The following is a 19,884-nucleotide window of genomic DNA, read 5'->3' as shown; positions in this document are numbered from 1 at the left end:
TACAGATTGCACTGAAAAAAAAAACATTATTTACAAGTGCGGTTATTTACCAAAGCCGCATTAGTAAATCAAAAAACATGATTTACAAATGCGACTATTACCAAAGCTGCATTTGTAAATGTGATTTACGAATGCGGCTATTACCAAAGCCGCATTCGTAAACCTTAAACCCCTAAACCCCTCACCTCATTCAGAAGAATATACAAATGCGGTTATTTGAAATAACCGCATTCGTAAATCACATTTACAAATGCGGCTATATAGCCGCATTTGTATCTCTCTGATTTACGAATGCGTGTTGATCAAATGCGGCTCTATAGCCGCATTTGTAAATGTAAAATAGCCGCATTTCATTAGCATTTCTGCGCTAGTGGCACCAACTCATGCGCCAACATTAAGGGAATATTCCGCTTACGGAGGCACCTCACTCATGTGCAACGTTATCTTTTCCATACATACAACTTAACTATTATGTGCCCTAACACGTACGTACTTAAGTTAAAAAGAGACATTTACTTGACCTAGGTATCACATGTACTATACGTACCCGTAGGTTCAAAAATACCCTTCACTAATGGCTACATTAAAGGTTAAACTAGGCCACAACGGGTTTACCAACCAAACTGGGCCCACACATGGCCCACTATACTGACCCAATAGCCGGGTTGACCTTCCTGTGCCATGCACCGAGATCCGACCACCGAGCACTGAGCCCTGAGCGCTCTGTTTAGTACACTAGCTAAACTATACACCAACCAAACTACTCTAAAGCAAGAATCCCTAATACCATAAAATCAACAAGCTTGAACCAAATCTAAATTGAATTTAGGCAAACCACATGTTTAAGACACCAATTTGAATAAGAAAAACAAGAAGATGAAATATGTACTGGACCAAAGCACTCAGAGCTCAGCGCTCGAAGGTTGGACCTCAGCATTTGCCGTAGACAGGTTATCTCGGCTCTTGAGCCAAGTTGGTGGGCCATGCGATTAGGCTCCAGATGTATGTATTAGATCCTTCTTCTTATAACCCCTTGTGCAAGGGGCCCATGCGGCTAGCGAGGGGTAGTTTTGGACCTTGGGGTGTACTTAGTACGCAGGGGGTCTACCTTAAGTAAATGTTTCCTTTTAAAACCTAAGCCCATGTGTGTTAGGGCACATAGAGGTTAGGTTGCATGTGTTCAAAGACAACGTAGCACCACACTGAGGCAACTGACAAGAACATTTGGCGTCCACCGTGGGGCCCGATAAAACTAGGTCCCACCCGCAGTTGTGCTCAATCTTTTAGGCATGATGAGGAATACAAGACAAGGTCTGTTAGAATCTGAAGGGAGTGACAACCCCACTATACAACAACTTATGAAGACTGTAAGTGCTCTCTAGGAGACGATGGCGGCATCCAGGGCTGACCCAAGAGAGGCTCATGGTTGAGGTTTGAGCCGAGCACGTGCTCAGGCAAGATCAGTTTATGGCAAAACTAGATGCGTCACGAGCGAGTAACGAGGAGTTACGCAAAGCCAACGAGGATTTGCGTAAGGACCTACAGCAGTTGGGAGAACGCTCCACAGGGGAGCGAGGCCCGACTATTCAAACAAGGGCTCACCCAAAGCCATTTTCACAGGCGATTATGGACGTTGTCATACCAGCTAGTTTCATAACGCCCAATATTGTTTTTACAGGTGTAGAAGACCTGGAGGCCCATCTCACTGCATTTAATGCTCAAATGATGATTTCGGGAGGAACAAATGCTATGCATTGCAAGATGTTCATGGGCACGTTCATAGACACAACGTTATAGTGGATTGTGGGCCTCCTAGACGACCACATCACCTCTTTCGATCAATTTTATGGATTGTTAAGGGAACATATCATTGTCAACCAAGCTCAATCGCTTGTCCCTTTCGACCTCTTCGGTGTGAAGCAGAGACAGGGGGAACCTTTGAAGGATTTATTGAATAGGTTTGGGGCATTCATAGTAAAGCTCCAGACTCAAGATAAGGCCTTGATGGTCCATGCCTTTGGGCAGGCGATCATGTCAGGGCCATTCAGCGACTCACTGATCAGAAATTGGACAAGGATGTTACCCCCAAAGAAGGAAGTCGATCTCAACCAATGAGCGTACATGAAGTTGTGACTGAGAAGAGGCCAGACACACGACGAGCACCTTATGCGCCGAGAAAAAGCCAACCCGGGTCGAAGGTGAAAGACGACCTGCCTTTCCGACCCAAGTTCAGAATGACCTACAAGGAGCTGTTGGCTATGTCGGGTATGGCAGATAACCCGAGGTTCCCCCCGAAATTTGACAGGAATTTGGGGCCAGGCAAGGAGGTATGGTGCGAGTTCCACAAAGCGTTCGGGCATGATGTGAAACACTGCATAGACCTAGGCTACCAGTTAGCAAGCCTGATAAAGGATGGGTTTTTGAAAGAATATCTGGAGGGGAGTCAAGAAGGATCGAAGGAGGAGCTTCCTCTAGTAGACCAGAGGCATAAGGTGCCTGTTCATGGAGAGATTAATACCATCTCAGGAGGATTATTAGGAGGGGGATGCTCCGCCTCCAAATGTAAGAAGTACGCTAGGGAGGTGATGACTGTAGAGGTGCGGGAGCCTGATCAGCTGGCCGAGCCCGACCTTTGCTTTACAAAGGCTGACTTGGGAGACGTAGTCCCACATGAAGACGAACTAGTGGTGATCTCGGTCGTCACTGTGGGAAGAAGGGTACACAGGGTTCTCATTGACCAGGTGAGCTCGACCGACGTAATGTTTTGGGTAACGTTCAACAAGTTGCAATTGTCACCTGACCAGCTGAGACCATACGACGGCTGTTTGTTTTGGTTTTGCTAAAGATCAGGTGGAGGTAAGAGGGCATGTGGAGTTGATGACGACTTTCTCAGATGACACCTCGTCTCGAACTATCAGTATCAGGTATTTGGTTGAAAGAAGCAGAGGAAAAATGGCGTATATCTTCTGGGAGGACAATGAAGTCTTTTCATCAAGTGATTCATCAACTGAAAGTAAAGAAGCAAACATCTGCTTCATGGTGAACAATGAAAAATCCAGTTATGATTTGGTTAGTAATTACTCAACTAATTCAGAAAGCTTTGATCAATTATTAATTGCCTTTAAAGAAACCCATGATGAAGCGAATAGTTGGTTGTTATATGCAATAAACTAAGAAGTGAAAATAACATACTTGAACCAAAGGTTAAATCACATTGTTTGAAGCCAAAATTGGTGTCCTTCAAGTAGCTGAAGGAGCAAAACTGTTAGAATTATAGGGCTAAAACAAGAGCGGGGTGAATTGTTTTTGAAAGATTTTTGCAACTATTGAAGGTAGAGTGAAAGGCTATGAAGAATTAATCAATGGAAAATCTGTCCAGCCAAATATAAAACTGTTTTTAATCTTGATGCAGAAAATCAACCGGTTGTTTTTATGAAACAGTCGATTGTTTTTATTAGCACTTTATAAAACAAAGTTAAAATAGTTTAAAGAGTGTAAGGATAGAGAGATTCACACAGAATGTTTATACTGGTTCACTCAACACCTGAGCTACATCCAGTCCTCACAAACCACTAAGAATTCACTATGTAATCAACCCTAGATTACAAGCTACACACACCAAGAGGGATGATCTTGAACCCCTCAAGAACACACACTAGTCCTTGGCAAAAATCACACCAAGAATGTTGATCTTAATCCCCTCAAGAACACACAACACTTATTGGCAACACTAGTACAGAAATACAATTATCCAAAAAGAAGAGAATAGAAAACACCTAGGTAAATCACAAGATCAAAGTTCAGAATACAAGACCCAATCTTATTCCACACTTGAGATGATCCAAAAGCTCTTTGAAAACTGTTTTTTATTAATCTCTTTTATTTAGTTAATGCATAGGAGCGTAAAATCACCTTTTTATCTTTCAATAAAATGGTTAAAACAGTTACAACAAAAAAACCAAAAGTTGTTGAAATCATTTAAAACAGAAAAACCACTTAAAATTTTTTTGTTAAGGTTTTCAGAAAAACAGTCGATTGATTTATCGAAATAACCAACTGATTTTTGTTTGACAGCAAAGGCAAAGCTTTTCCAAATCAGTTTAAAATCCACTAAGTGCCAAACAACCTGTTGTTTCGAAATTTCAACCTGTTGAAATTTGTTTGACAGCAAAGGCAATGACAAAGCTTTTCCAAATCATTTTAAAATCCACTAAGTGTCAAACAACCTGTTGTTTCGAAATTTCAACCCGTTGATTCAAAATTTCATCCTGTTGAAATTTCACTTCCTTTTAGAAAACCCATCTTTTCAAAATGTTAAAGATTTAATTGAGCTTGGATCATCTTAAGGAGTAAATTAACAAGTTCCAAACAACTAGACACACAGTAGCAAGGTCTTCAAGCTTTCCACTTGGATCTGGAGACATCAAAGCATCTTGTTCAACAAAAACCTCAAGGAGGTTAGGAAGGCATTGAAAGATCAAAATCTAAAGGGGTTCCTTAAGATGAATGGAAACACTTTTCTCGGTCTAGTGAAGGTATTTTACACAAACCTAATTGTTGATGGTGAAAATATGTATTCACATGTCAAAGGGGTAGAAATGGAGATTACTCCTACTGTGTGGACTACCATCACTGGGTTAAAATTCTCTGGAGCACGAATCAACAAAGGAAACACAAGTGTTGTGGAGAATTTCAATTAAATACAATACTATGTTATCTGTCTCAGAAATCCTTACATGAAATTGAAGGGCTTTCATGTTGGTGCCTTAAAATTGAATGCAAGGGTTACTGCCTTCATTGTCACATGGAATCTAACTCCAAGAGGGAGTAATCATGTTGTCCTCACTAAAGAAGACCTTATCTTAATCTACTGCATGATGAAGAACATCAAAGTCATTTGGATCCATGTCTTTAAGGAGCATATGCAAAAATCTATGAGGTTAAGTTATTATCATTTTCCTTATGTTGTTTTTATGTCTAAATTTCTTCAATATTTTGAAATTGATCTTGATGAAGAACTGTCACAGGTGGTAAAACCATCTCATGAAATTAATAATTGGTCACTTAGCAAGATGGGGTTCATCAAAGTTGATAACAAATGGGTTAGCATAGAGGAAGAACAAACGGGTCTTTTTCTTGAAGATCAAGCTGAACCACATGATGGACATCAAGTTAAACCAAATGCTAGAAATCAAGCTGGACCAAATCAAGCTAAACAAGGTACTGGAAATCAAACTAGCAAGATGGTGGTGCAAATAATGAAGTTGGTCCAAGTGCTAGAGTTGCAGAATATTTATGCTCTACATGCACTTGATGATCAACCGCTTGGATGACATGGCAAGTGATCAAAGGAACCACTATGAATTTTGTACTGTCAGGTTCCAGCATCTAGATGAGCAGATTGAAGTTGTTCAAAACCAACTCTTCGAATTCCAATATGGCAAGGATCCTTGAAAGCTCAAATTCATTTTTTGTTTTTGAAATGATTTTATATTATTTGTAATGCTAGATTAATTCCTTATCATTTTGTTCCAGTTTTGTGTATCCCTTCTCTTCGTATATTTGTGAAGACAAATAGGGGGAGAAGTTATCTGTTTTTGTACCGCCCTGGTGGTCGGATGCGATGACGTGGCATCCTGTTACAGTGTAGGCGTGTTGACAAGGCGCCAGGTTGACAGTTGAGAAGGAAGTCAGGAGGCACGTGTAGTCGCCCATAGTTAAGTTGGCGTGTTCCGATCTCTAGCTTACCAGAATAGGCGATCGCCAGGTTGAGGACGAAGTCGCCAGATGCAGACTCAGGCGACCAGGCAGTCGGAGATCGCCAGAACAAGTACATCGCCGAAGTTAAAGGAGAAGCAGATTATGAAGGCGGCCGGCGAGACCACAGGGAAGGTGTATGAAGGCCCTACCTCGCCAGTTTCAGTAGAGATCGCACTCCTGAGTTAGCTATGCACTGGGCAGCACCATGCATAAGTAACTTAGCCAAAATGAGAGTAGAAGTAGCGCCAAGTCAGGGAGCCTCCAGATGATGGCACGTGTACAGTCGGATGCAAGCCACGTGTCCAAGTCTGTAACTGCCAGGAGAGAGAGAACCACCAGGTATATAAGAGTTCCTAACAGATTTTCTAAGGTACGCACGTTCAGTTCATACACTTTACGCTTGCAAGTGACAGAGCTGTTTGTGAGAGAGATTTGCACGGTTTCAGTTCTTAGTATTTGGTGATACCGTCACTGACTTGAGCGTCGGAGTGCGATCGGCCGCAGCGGCGCCGTATCGTTTCTTTGCAGGTTCTTGAGATAGATCCAGAGGAGGAACGGAAGTGAGAAGCGGCGCGCACGTCGATCCTTTGACGAGGCATTCTCCAGCGCTCCGGTCAACAGGCAGGATCAGTTTTGATTTGGTTGTATTGCTATGTTTTAATTCTACTGTTGTTGCTCCGCACTAGAACACTTTGAACTTTTCTAGTGTTGTTGTTTCAGTGTGCTTTCTTAAATCTATTTTATCCTACTGCTATACTTGCATTGTGTGGTATATAATTCTATTTTGCAAGAACTCTTAAGTTCAAAATCTACAACACAAATAAACCAGGGATTTATCTTCATCAAATATGGGAAGATTGTTGAACAAGGTGATTTGATGCTTCCAAATCTACTTTGAAGACTTGAAAAACCTACTGTTGTGTTTGTGTGTGTTGTTTAGTAAATTTTGAATTGTCAATTCACATCTAGTATTGATCCAAGCTCATTTGAGTCTTTATCTCTTTCAAAAGAAGTGTTTTCTAAATAGATGTGTGAATTTTAGTCAATTCTTTCGACCTTTCAATCAGTTGAAAAAAAATTTGTTCAAGGTCTTGGGACTAGATCAAGTTTTTTTATCCATTTGATTTGTCGAAACAACCGATTGATTGACACTTAGTTTTTTTCAAAGGTTTTTTGAAAGCTTTATTTTCTTTTGTATTTTTTGTAAGGCAAAAATAATCGGTTATTTCGATAAAAGAATTGACTATTTTATGTGAAATCCTTAACAGAAAAATAAATCATGCACATTGCATGGCATAATCCAAAAATTCTAAGGAGGCTAGTTTTATCTTTTGGTCATCTTGGACCTCATGCACATTAAAATTTTGTTCTACCTTAGCCTCCTATCCTAAATAAACATTGGGATCACTTTTCCCACTAAAAATAGGCAATTTTACATATGGTAGAAAAGGTTTTGCCACATTTTGGCGCCTATCTTCAAAAGGATTCCTCTTCCATTCGTCTTCTTCTTCATGGTCACCTAAGTTTGATAACTTCTTAAGTCATATCTATGATGATGTTGTCTTCCTCTTTGGGGTCTTTCATGTTGCAATTCTAATCTTTGGAGTCTTTCCTCCATTTGCCTCATGGCTTCATCTTTTTGTGCAATAGTCCTTTTGGTCGTCGCTAATTCTCCCATAAGAGAAGCTTTTTGTGGAGATTGGGGCTTAGAAGATTCACCACTTGAAATATGAGCTATAACAAAAAGAAAACAAGAAACACAAGTAACAAACAATTAAAGAAAAGAAGTTAGAAATAAGGTAAAGCTTGCGGCACAAAGAAGCAAAAACACTTAACCACTCGAAGAAAGTTTTCTTCCCTTAACCAAGGTCTTGCATGTGGTATGAACACTCTGAAGTGAAAAAGGACAAAGCCTCCACACTTTCTCAAAGGTAATTCACCACAACACTTGAGGAAAGAAAGAAAAGACAAACAAGAAAAGGCTAAACCAAATTGGAGATAAGAGATATGACAAAACTTTGAAAAAGATGACAATCAAGAAAAGCACAAAAGAAGACTCTAAGAAACTCACTAAACTTTTAACTATGAAACTTTTGTGATTAGAAAAAATGCTAAAGCAAAAGGATAAAAATTCCACAAAGTTGAAAACAATTTGCCAATCAAGTTGAATCCATAGTTTTGGAAAATGATTTTCTTTACCAAGTGATAACCAAGATGCCTTTGGAAATTTTTTTTTGCTGTTTTTGTTGGTTTGAAACGTCACTTTTTGCTTGCTGTTTTGAAATGTGCGGTATTGTTTTGATTTTAAAATACCTTGCTGTTTATTTTATGCTAATGTGAGTTATGGCAAAGAATGGACATAGTTTGCATCATGCACATTTTCAAGAAATCATGTGTTTGAAACTTTAAATCAACTTCTACTAAAACAAGTTTCTAATTAATTTGTAAACTTCACAATTAAAAGAAAGTAAGTAGAATCAAAACAAGGACACCTAGAACACTAATGAACATAAGACTCAAAGTAAAAGGCAAGATCAATAAAAAACTGTACCGCCCTGGTGGTCGGGTGCGATGACGTGGCACTCTGCTACAGTGTAGGCGTGTTGACAAGGCGCCAGGTTGGCAGTTGGGGAGGAAGTCGGGAGGCACGTGTAGTCGCCGATTGTTAAGTTGGCGTGTTCCGATCTCCAGCTTACCATAATAGGCGATTGCCAGGTTGAGGATGAAGTCGCCAGACGCAGGCTCAGGCGACCAGGCAGTCGGAGATCGCCAGAACAAGCACATCGCCGAAGATAAAGGAGAAGCAGATTATGAAGGCGGCCGGCGAGACCACAGGGAAGGTGTATGAAGGCCCTACCTCGCCAGTTTCAGTAGAGATCGCACTCCTGAGTTAGCTATGCACTGGGCAGTACCATGCATAGGTAACTTAGCCAAAATGAGAGTAGAAGCAACGCCAAGTCAGGGAGCCTCCAGATGATGGCACGTGTACAGTTGGATACGAGCCACGTGTCCAAGTCTGTAACTGCCAGGAGAGAGAAAATCACCAGGTATATAAGAGCTCTTAACGAACTTTCTGAGGTACGCACGTTCAGTTCATACACTTTACGCTTGCGAGTGACAGAGCTGTTTTGTGAGAGAGAGTTTGCACGGTTCCAGTTCTTAGTATTTGGTGATACCGTCACTGACTTGAGCGTCGGAGTGCGATCGGCCGCTGCGGCGCCGTGTCGTTTCTTTGCAGGTTCTTGAGATAGATCCAGAGGAGGAACGGAAGTGAGAAGCGGCGCGCACGTCGATCCTTTGACGAGGCATTCTTCAGCGCTCCGGTCAATAGGCAGGATCATCAGGCGCCCACCGTGGGGCCGTGTAAAACGCGCTCCCATCCACAGCGTGAGTTCGTGGAAGTTTTTGAGGTTTTCGGCGTGGTTGTGTGCTGGTGCAACCGTCGTTCGTGGTTTCTTTGAGTTTCGTTCGGTGAAGTTTGCGTTTTAAACCATTTGTTTGGCTTTTCGATCGGTGGATTCGAGTTCTTTCGTTTGGTTGTTTGGTTCTTGGGGAAACGGTGGTTTTTGGTGAAGCTGTGATTTTCTTCGAAGGTTTGCGGGGTTCTTGAGTTCTTGCGCAGTTTCTTGAGTTTTCTCCGGTTGATCGCTGATTCGATCGTGGTTGAAGTGTTGTTTGCTGTATTTCTGTGGTTCGCTGAAGTTAATGAGAAAAATGAGAAGCAATCGTTCCAGTCCCGTGGCGCCTGTCGCAGCTGAGGGCGACGCCGCCATGACCATGGCGCAGATGGCAGAAATGATGCGCTCATTGCAGGCCACTGTGGAAGCCTCGCGCGTCGAGCAGGCCAGGATACATGAGGACCTGGTCGCCTCTCGCGCCAGGAACGAGGAGCTCAGCAAGGTAGCTGAGGAGCTGCGTCGAGCTCTTCAGGAGCAGCAGGGTCGTTCTTCGGCTGAAGAGGTGGCACCGTCGACGCCGCCTCGTGTCTTCCCAATGCCTTTCATTCAGGCGATTACCGACACGCCAATTCCCACGAGCGTGGTCCCGGTTAAAGCTGTTTTTACCGGCGTGGAGGATCCAGAGGCTCATTTGACCACGTTCCACACACAGATGATGCTGTCGGGAGGGTCGGACGCCGTCTACTGTAAGATGTTCGTGAGCACGCTCCAGGGAACGGCGATGGAGTGGTTTGTGAGCCTGCCTAATGGCCACATAACTAATTTTCAACAATTCTCGAAAATCTTTGTCGAGCAGTATATTGTGAACAAGGCGCCGCCCAGGGTGTCCTATGATCTGTTTGATATAAGGCAGTACCATGGGGAGTCCCTCAGAGACTACCTCAATCGCTTCGGAGCGCAGATGGTCAGATCGCCAGCCAAGGATGAAGAAATGCTGGTCTATGCCTTCAAGAAGGGCGTGCAGCCAGGGCCATTCTGCGAGGCCTTGATCAGGGCTCATCCAGCGACGTTTGCTGAAGTCAGGCGACTTGCGGTGGCCCACATCGCCGACGAGAGCGAAGTCGCCGAGAAGAGAGGCAGCGTGGCTCCCGCCAGGCCACGCGCCCAGACCAGGATCCAGCCGCAGAGGGTGCTGGAAACGGCGGCGGCGGCCAGAAAGGACCAAAGGACTCGCTATCCTTACGATAGGAGAAATAAGGGAAGAAGTCAAGCACGCCAACCACCAGCACGCCAACAGCCAGCACGCCGAGAGTACAATCGCCCGCCTAAGCACAAATTCGTCATGGGACTAGCGAACCTGATCGCTATCCCTAACATATCTGCCAGATTGAAGGCGCCCGAGAAGGTGGGCGACAAGGTGCTGGGATCAAAGCCGGACGTTTGGTGCGAGTTCTACCAGTGCTTTGGCCACAACCTGGACTCGTGTTTGTCTTTAGGATACCAGCTCGACGATCTGGTTAAGAGCGGGTTCCTAAACGACTATCTGCTGGACAGAAGGACCGGAGGAGCGTCGAGTTCCCAGCCAGCAGGTGGAGAAGCCCAACAACATGAGATGCCCATCCATGGGGAAATCCACACCATTGCTGGGGGTTTCTCAGGTGGTGGATGCACCGCATCGCAGAGGAATAAGTATGCGCGATCGGTGATGTCGATGGACATGTTTGAAGATCACTCGCCGGAAGTGGACATTACGTTCACCAAGCAGGATCTTCGGGACGTTGTGCCTCATGACAACGATCCCATCGTCATTTCGTTGATCACGGCGGGATGGAAGGTCCACAGAGTTTTGGTGGACCAAGGAAGCTCGGCAGACGTGATGTTCTGGCCGACTTTCACGCAGCTGGAATTGCCCCTTGACCAGCTAAGGCCCTATGGAGGGTGCTTGTATGGGTTCGCTGGCGACCAGGTGGAGGTCAGGGGGTACATTGAGCTAAGAACTACGTTTACCGATGAGGCTGGGTCGAGGACGGAGAAAATCAAGTACCTCATCGTAAACGCCCCCTCAGCATATAACATCCTGTTGGGAAGGCCCACTCTTAACAGGATAGGCGCGATTCCATCAACTCGGCATATGAAGGTGAAGCTGCCGTCCATGGAAGGGGTGGTGATCACGATCAAGTCGGACCAGAAGGAAGCGAAAAGGTGCTATGAGAATAGCCTGAAAAACAAAAGGTCTGTGAGCTATGTAACGACCACCCCGCCTCCCGGTGTGAAGCCCAGACCACCGGAAACAGAGGAGGCCGCCGGAAGGGATGTAGAGATGGTGGATGCTGAGCTGGGGGAGAGGAATGCTGGCCTGGAGGAAGAAAAGGCGCGGAATCACCCTGAGGAAGCAAGGGAACAGGGAATCGCCAGGGCGGTGATCGCCAGAGAATCCAGGCCCAAACCTGTCGAGCAGTGGCTCGAAAAGGAGATCAGAGGGAAAATCTTCAAACTGGGAAGATCTCTGGAAGTCGGTCTCCAGGACCAGATCGCCAAGGTGATTGAGCGGCATCTGGACGCGTTTGCATGGTCCGCCTCGGACATGCCCGGGATTGATCCCGACTTCTTGTGCCACCATCTGGCGATGGACAACATGGTGAGACCGGTGCGACAAAGGAGAAGGAAGTTTAACGAAGAGAGGAGGCAGGCGATCAGGGACGAGACCCAGAAACTCCTCGCTGCAGGCCACATCAGGGAAGTCCAGTACCCTGAGTGGTTGGCAAACATCGTACTGGTGAAGAAGAGCAACGGGAAATGGCGCATGTGCGTCGATTTCACCGATCTGAATAAGGCTTGCCCAAAGGATTCGTATCCTTTACCAAGCATTGATGCCCTGGTTGATAGTGCTGCAGGGTGCAAGCTGCTGAGTTTCCTGGATGCCTTCTCGGGCTATAATCAGATTAAGATGCACCCCATGGATGAAGAAAAGACAGCCTTCATGACGGAGAGGTCGTGCTACTGCTATAAGGTGATGTCGTTTGGGCTGAAGAACGCGGGGACCACGTACCAGAGGCTGATGGATCGAGTACTTGCACCAATGCTGGGAAGGAACGTGCAAGCTTACGTCGATGACATGGTCGTGACCTCGCAGGAGAAAAGCAAGCACGTTGCAGACTTGGAAGAATTGTTCACGACGATCGCCAAGTTCAAGTTGAAGCTCAACCCGGAGAAATGCATTTTCGGCGTGGAGGCTGGAAAATTTTTGGGTTTTCTCTTGACTGAAAGAGGAATAGAAGCCAACCCGGACAAGTGTGCCGCCATCTTGGCGATGAGAAGCCCGGCTACAGTGAAAGAAGTCCAGCAGCTGACAGGTCGGATGGCAGCCCTATCTCGCTTCGTGTCAGCGAGCGGAGAAAAGGGACATCCCTATTTCCAATGTCTGCGGCGTAATAACAAGTTCGCTTGGACGAAAGAATGCGAGGAAGCTTTCGTCAAGCTGAAGGAATATCTGGCGAGCCCGCCGGTTCTGTGCAAACCGCTGGCGGGAATCCCTCTCAGGTTGTACTTCGCTGTGACTGAGAGGGCGGTGAGTGCGGTGCTCGCCCAGGATCAAGATCAGGCTCAGAAGCCTATTTATTTTGTGAGCAAGGTGCTGCAGGGCCCAGAAACGAGATATCAGGCCCTGGAGAAGGCTGCGCTGGCTGTGGTGTTTTCGGCGAGGAGGTTGCGCCACTACTTCCACAGCTTCACAATACTGGTGATGACTCACCTGCCCATCCAGAAGGTCTTGAAGAAACCTGACGTTGCGGGAAGAATGGTGAAGTGGGCAGTGGAGTTGTCAGAATTTGACATTAAATATGAGCCCCGAGGCCCGATCAAGGGGCAAATCTTTGCGGATTTTGTAGTCGAGCACTCATCAGAGGCGACGCGGGTTGAAGGAGATGACTTCCGTTGGGTGCTCTCGGTGGATGGATCGTCGAACCAGCAGGGTAGCGGTGCTGGAGTCATATTGGAAGGACCCAACGGCGTGCTGATCGAACAATCGTTGAGATTCGCCTTCAAAGCCAGCAACAATCAAGCAGAGTATGAGGCGCTGATCGCCGGGATTTTGCTGGCCAAGGAAATGGGAGCTAGGGTGCTGATGGCTAAGAGTGACTCGTTGCTAGTCACAGGGCAAGTAACAGGCGAGTTCCAGGCTAAAGATCCACAAATGGCGGCTTACTTGGCGTATGTGCAGGAATTGAAGAGTTCCTTTGCCTCTTTTGAAGTGGTCCATGTGCCCCGAGAACAGAATGCCCGAGCTGACTTGCTTGCTAAGCTCGCCAGTTCAGGCAAGGGGGGTAGGCAGAGGACGGTGATTCAAGAAACTCTGAAGACGCCGAGGGCATTTGTAGCAGATCACCTGGTCCTTCAGATAAGCAAGTCGACGGAGAGAGCAGCGAGAAGCCATAAGTCTTTGACGCAAGAAACTTTGAGATCGCCGAGAATTAGAGCATGTCGAGGAGAGAAGGTGGACGTGATGCAGGTCTGCGCCACCCATGAGCCAGACACTTGGATAACACAGTACAAGCGGTGCTTGGCAGATGGTCTCCTCCCGCTGGATCCAACAGAAGCTAGGAAGGTAAAGAAAAATTCCAGCAAGTATACATTGATTGATGGCGATCTGTACAGATTTGGGTTCACTCACCCACTCCTGGAGTGCATACACGGCGAGAAGTGCACGAGAATTATGGCAGAGCTCCACGAAGGAATATGTGGAAGTCACGTCGGGGGTCGAGCTCTGGCCGCGAGGACTCTCCGTGCAGGCTACTATTGGCCATCCATGAGAGAAGATTGCAAGAAGTATGCCCAGTGCTGCAAACAATGCCAGCAGCACGCCGATTGGCACAAGGCACCTCCCGAGGAGTTGAAGTCGATCTATAGCCCTTGGCCGTTTCATACTTGGGGAATCGACATCCTGGGACCTTTTCCACTGGCGATCAGGCAGATGAAGTACTTGGTGGTGGCGATTGAGTATTTCACCAAGTGGATTGAAGCAGAACCAGTGGCCCAGATCACCGCGCACAAGATCGAAGGTTTTGTATGGAAGAACATCGTGTGCCGGTTTGGAGTGCCTAAGCGCCTGGTGTCTGACAATGGGACGCAGTTTGCGAGCCACCTGTTGAAGAAGCTTTGCGAAGGAGTGGGAATTCAACAAGTGTTTGCATCGTCGAGCACCCTCAAACAAATGGCCAGGTGGAATCAGCTAATCGGGTGTTGCTGAGAGGTTTGAAGAGAAGGCTCGAGAAAGCCAAGGGAAGTTGGGCTGAGGAGGTACCCCGTATAGTTTGGGCGTACCACACCACCGAGCAGTCAGGAACCCATGAGACCCCGTTTAGCTTGGTCTATGGGTGTGATGCCATGATTCCAGTCGAGATCCAGGAGAGCTCGTCGAGATTCCAGAACTTTGTAGAGGAAGACTCGAATGAAGAGAGAAGGCTGAACCTGGATCTGCTGGATGAAGTCAGGGAGGAGGCAAGGCTGAAGGCTGAGGCGGTGAAGAGAAGGGTCGAGCGAAGGTACAACTCAAAGGTGATGCCAAGGCAGTTTAGAGAAGGCGATCTGGTGATGAGGAAGGCCCACCAGTACGAGATGGAGAATAAACTATCACCCAAGTGGACTGGACCGTTCAGAATAACCGAGGCACTCGGGAACGGAGCCTACCGCTTGGAGACGCTGGAAGGGGGGGCGATCCCTCGTACCTGGAACGCCACACACCTGAAGTTGTACTATAGTTAAGAACTTTGTAAGTAAAGACAAACACAAATATTACATTATAATGTCTCTGTTAAAACAGTTTCAAGGGGGCACTCTTTTTTCCCTAAGGAGGGTTTTTAATGAGGCCACCCAATAAAAGAAGAGTTTTCGAAGTATAAGGTGTTTTCAGATTGCATGTGTGCTATTTTCGAAAGTTTTGAAGAAAGACCTTGTCATTCGTACATGATTTAAGGCAAGAAAAGATATATCGCGTGCTTTCTAAAAAGTTTTAAGTCCTCATCGTTTTTCGGCGATTAGAGGCACCAGTTAAGTTTTTAAAGTCCTCATCGTTTTTCGGCGATTAGAGGCACCAGTTAAGTTTTTAAAGTCCTCATCGTTTTTTTGGCGATTAGAGGCACCAGTTAAGTTTTAAGTCCTCATCGTTTATTGGCGATCGGAGGCACCAGACGAAAGACCTCCTCGCCGTTGAGCGAGTGCAGGCGAGAAAGAGGAAAAGTCCTCCGTGTTTCTGGGGGCGAGAAGATGTAACTCCCGGGGCAACGTAGAGGCAAGTTAAAGACCTCCTCGCCGTTGAGCGAGTGCAGGCGAGAAAGAGGAAAAGTCCTCCGTGTTTCTGGGGGCGAGAAGATGTAACTCCCGGGGCAACGTAGAGGCAAGTTAAAGACCTCCTCGCCGTTGAGCGAGTGCAGGCGAGAAAGAGAAAGGTCCTCAGTGCATCCAGGGGGGAGGAGATGTACGCCCTGGGCAAGTTGAGGCACCATACAAAGTCCTTATCGCCGTTGTGCGAGCTAAGGCCCATTAAAGACCTCCTCGCCGTCGAGCGAGTGCAGGCGAGAGAAAGAAAAGGTCCTCAGTGCATCCAGGGGGGAGGAGATGTACACCCTGGGCAAGTTGAGGCACCAGACAAAGTCCTTCTCGCCGTCGAGCAAGTTAAGGCCATTTAAAGTCCTTCTCGCCGATGAGCGAGTTCAGGCGAGTTAAAAGACCTTCTCGCTTATACGCGGGTATAGGCAAGATAAAATCCTTCTCGTCTTGAACGAGTTCAGGTATGGCCAAGTCAGGGAGCCTCCAGATGATGGCACGTGTACAGTTGGATACGAGCCACGTGTCCAAGTCTGTAACTGCCAGGAGAGAGAAAATCACCAGGTATATAAGAGCTCTTAACGAACTTTCTGAGGTACGCACGTTCAGTTCATACACTTTACGCTTGCGAGTGACAGAGCTGTTTTGTGAGAGAGAGTTTGCACGGTTCCAGTTCTTAGTATCTGGTGATACCGTCACTGACTTGAGCGTCGGAGTGCGATCGGCCGCAGCGGCGCCGTGTCGTTTCTTTGCAGGTTCTTGAGATAGATCCAGAGGAGGAACGGAAGTGAGAAGCGGCGCGCACGTCGATCCTTTGACGAGGCATTCTCCAGCGCTCCGGTCAACAGGCAGGATCAAAAACATAACAAGAAACATATTCAAAACGAAAAATGCGATGAATATAAAGAAAGGCTGAAATTTTTTTTGCAAAAAATAAGGTGCTGGAAAATTAAAAGCAAGAAAATAATGACAAGAATTTAAAGGTGCTTGAATTTTAAGACAAGAAAGTAAAGGTACTTGAATTTAAAGACAAGAAGTAAATGTGCTAGAATGTAAAGAAATTGTAAAGTGTCACATCAACTCAAGAAAATTAAGCATAAGAACCTAAGCTCTGATAACCACATGATGTGAGTTGATTTTAAGATTGTTCATTTGTATGGTGACACTGTACTTAGATTTGAATTTTAACACAGGTATAGGTCATAACCTAACGAAAATTCCCATTGTACATTAACTTAACCAAGTGGTTAAGTAGATGTGAAGGTTCATTTCCATAAGGCAAAGAGAAAACACAATTGAAAGGTGATTAAGATGATAATGATGGTGGAAATTGAACAAGCAAAGCAAGAACACAAGAATGGACCAAATTGTAAAACAAGGAAACAAAACTAAGAAAAAAAGTATGAAAATCGACAAGACACAAGCATAAAAGGAATGGATTAATGGAAGAGAGGATGAAAGAAGAACTTAGGAATGGTGAAGCTATGGTGTGTCACGCCACTTGATGGGATGGAATCACCAAGATAAGTGAGGGAAGGCCGCTACTTGAGAGCTTCATGAACCCAAGATAAGACCAATTTAGGAGGAGACTCACTCATTCACAACTCACACAAAAATTGTGCAGAATTTCTTTACTATAATTTCAACTTGTGTTTACAAAGGGGGAGACCTCCTATTTATAAATTTAGGAGCCTTGGAAAACAAGAGAAAAGGGTAGAATGGGAAGGCACAAAATATGGTGTGGCTAGGTGTTGACATTGGTCAATGTCGCACCATTCCACATGTTCTAGAAGGTAGGGTTCCCTTTCTACACTAATGGACATCTCAAAGGCCCAATCTTATGTCTTCACCTTCTAATTATGTTATTTAAACCTACTCTATGGAAATTACAAATAGAGAGACCAATTGATGCTCAACTCCTAGAGTATGTGCTCTGCTCCTTGTAATCCTCTGAGGTATGGGTGTTGAGGTCATGGTTTGGGCTTGGTCTTCATCATTGCTAGGCACCCTCTGTCATTGGGTCTCATCAAGTATGATATGGCTTTTCTATTCATTTGTACTACTCCTTTGTAATGCAGGTGTATTCTATTTCCTTCTTTGAATATTGTAATTGTGTGTAAGTCAGTTTCGAAAAGTGTTTTTGGAAACTGTGGTGTTGTCAAGGAGTGTTGTGTGTTCTTGAAGGGTTCAAGATCAACGTTCTTGGTGTGTGTTTTGTAATCTATTTTTGATTGCATAGTGAATTCTCAGTGGTCAACTGAAGACTGGATGTAGCTCTTGGTTAAGAGTGAACCAGTATAAATCTCTCTTTCCCTACTTTTATACACTGGTTTATATTCTACTCTTTATTCTCTGCTTTATATTCTACTCTTTGTTCTCTGGTATAAACAGTTAGTTGTTTCAATAAAACAACTGGTTTATTTTTTTTCATAAAGAAGTGTAAATATGATATTTAATCTAATTGAAAAGAAAATCTATTGATTGATTTTTACAGATCTTGTCAGTCTACTTCCAATCTTTGCGAAAATCTTGTGAAAACAATTCACCCCCCTCTTGTTTTGGTCATACTTTCTAACAATGTTCTTGGGTTTCCTAACTATAACATTCCACTCATAATTCTCAATGTTTATTCCTCATATGATCTTAATGATAAGTGTGAAGTGTTAAACAATGAAAATTAGATAGGAGTGATTATAATATGTGATCTTAATTCCGATAAAAAACAAAATATGATCTTTATGATAAATGTAAAATGTGGAATGCAGTAGTAAAACAATGAAAATTATACATGAATAGGAAAACGAAAGAGGGGGAAGACACATATTACAGGGTAGTCATTTTTTTTATCAGGAAAGAAAAAATAAAATAAATAAGGAGCATTTTGTTGATGCTCTAACCTTATTACATTTAACAGGTTATGACTCAACATAACCTTCAACAGAACAAAAAAAAAACTGATCTCTTTACTAGCATTAAAAAAAATCAAGAGCATAAAACTAAAGAACTTTTAACTACATCCGAAAAAATATGTCCGACAAAGATTACCTATATACACCATACCCCAGTCACCTTGCAAGGCTGATATGAACCAAGAACATGAAATGAACATGTTATGAATTCAATATGAATTGGAACATGAATAGGAACCTTTAGAATTGGATCAAGATTCTTTACCCATTCAAGAACTTAATCAAGAACACAAGAACCACGCCAAACTCACATAGAAACCCATTTTTTCAACATATGAACCAAATGAAACAAGGAAAGAATATCATAACCTCTACTTTGAACTCTGATGAATTTTTCAGGATCTCACAATGTGCATCTGCTAAGGAAATGTGGGATACTCTAGAGGTCACCCATGAAGGAACAAATGATGTAAAGAAAGCAAGGAAACACACTCTAATACAAAAGTATGAGATGTTCAGAATGCTCAAAGGAGAATCAATTGCTGAAGTACAAAAGAGATTCACTCACATTGTCAATCATCTAATGAGTCTTGGAAAAATATTTGACAAAAAGGAGTTGAACATCAAGATTCTCAAGTGTCTTGATAGATCTTGGCAACCTAAAGTCACGGCTATCTCAGAATCAAAGGACTTGACATATTTGACTATAGCCTCCTTGTTTCGAAAGCTTTGAGAAAATGAGTTGGAGATGAATAAACACAATGTTCAAGAAAGTGAAGACAAGCATGTAAGGAACATTGCCTTGAAAGCTGCCAAGCACAAGAATAAGCAAGACTCAAGTGATGAAAGTGAGGAAGAAACTCTTAGTTTGTTGTCCAAAAAGTTCAGCAAATTATTGAAGAGAAACCGCAACAAGGAATCCAACAAAGAAAGGTATGGAAACAAGAAAACTAGTGATTTCAATTCTAACAATTACAATTGCTTTGGTTGTGGAGAACAAGGGCATATAAAAGTTGATTGCCCAAATAAATAAGGCAAGGAAAAGAAGTCAAACAATAAGGAAAAAAAAGGGAAATCAAAAAGAGCCTATATTGCTTGGGATGAAAATGAAGTCTCTTCATCAAGCTCCTCATCAAGTGAAGATGAAAAAGCCAATTTGTGTTTGTTGGTTGAAGGAGATGATTATTCAAGAAGCTCAAGCAGTGTAAGTTCTTGTGCCTCCTTAAATGCTGAAAACTATAGTCAATTGCTTCAAGCTTTTAAAGAAACTCATGAAGAAGGTAACCGATTGACTCTCTTAAACAACCGATTGAAAGGGTTGAATAACTGGCTTGAAAATAGAGACTCTTGAAGAAGAATTCGAAAAGTCAAAATCCAATTTAGAAAACCTTGAAATGCATTGCAAAAAATCTTCTTGCTTGTGTGACTATAAAGCTTGTGAAAATTGTAAAACTCTTGAGAGTAAAGTTCACTACCTTGTAAAAACTGTGGATAAG

At 44.1% G+C, this 19,884-nt stretch overlaps 1 protein-coding gene across 1 annotated transcript; it reads left to right on the top strand.

Moving 5' to 3' along the window:
• Positions 1-18,731: 18,731 nt before the first annotated feature.
• LOC137835395 (uncharacterized) lies at positions 18,732-19,121 on the top strand. The gene has a single exon (XM_068643882.1). The coding sequence runs from the start codon at positions 18,732-18,734 to the stop codon at positions 19,119-19,121; it is 390 nt and encodes a 129-aa protein (XP_068499983.1).
• The last annotated feature ends 763 nt before the right edge of the window (positions 19,122-19,884 follow it).

This window comes from Phaseolus vulgaris, chromosome 11 (assembly GCF_000499845.2).
Source record: "Phaseolus vulgaris cultivar G19833 chromosome 11, P. vulgaris v2.0, whole genome shotgun sequence".
In the NCBI taxonomy this organism is placed as follows: domain Eukaryota; kingdom Viridiplantae; phylum Streptophyta; class Magnoliopsida; order Fabales; family Fabaceae; genus Phaseolus; species Phaseolus vulgaris.
This window is presented reverse-complemented; position numbering and strand designations above follow the sequence as displayed.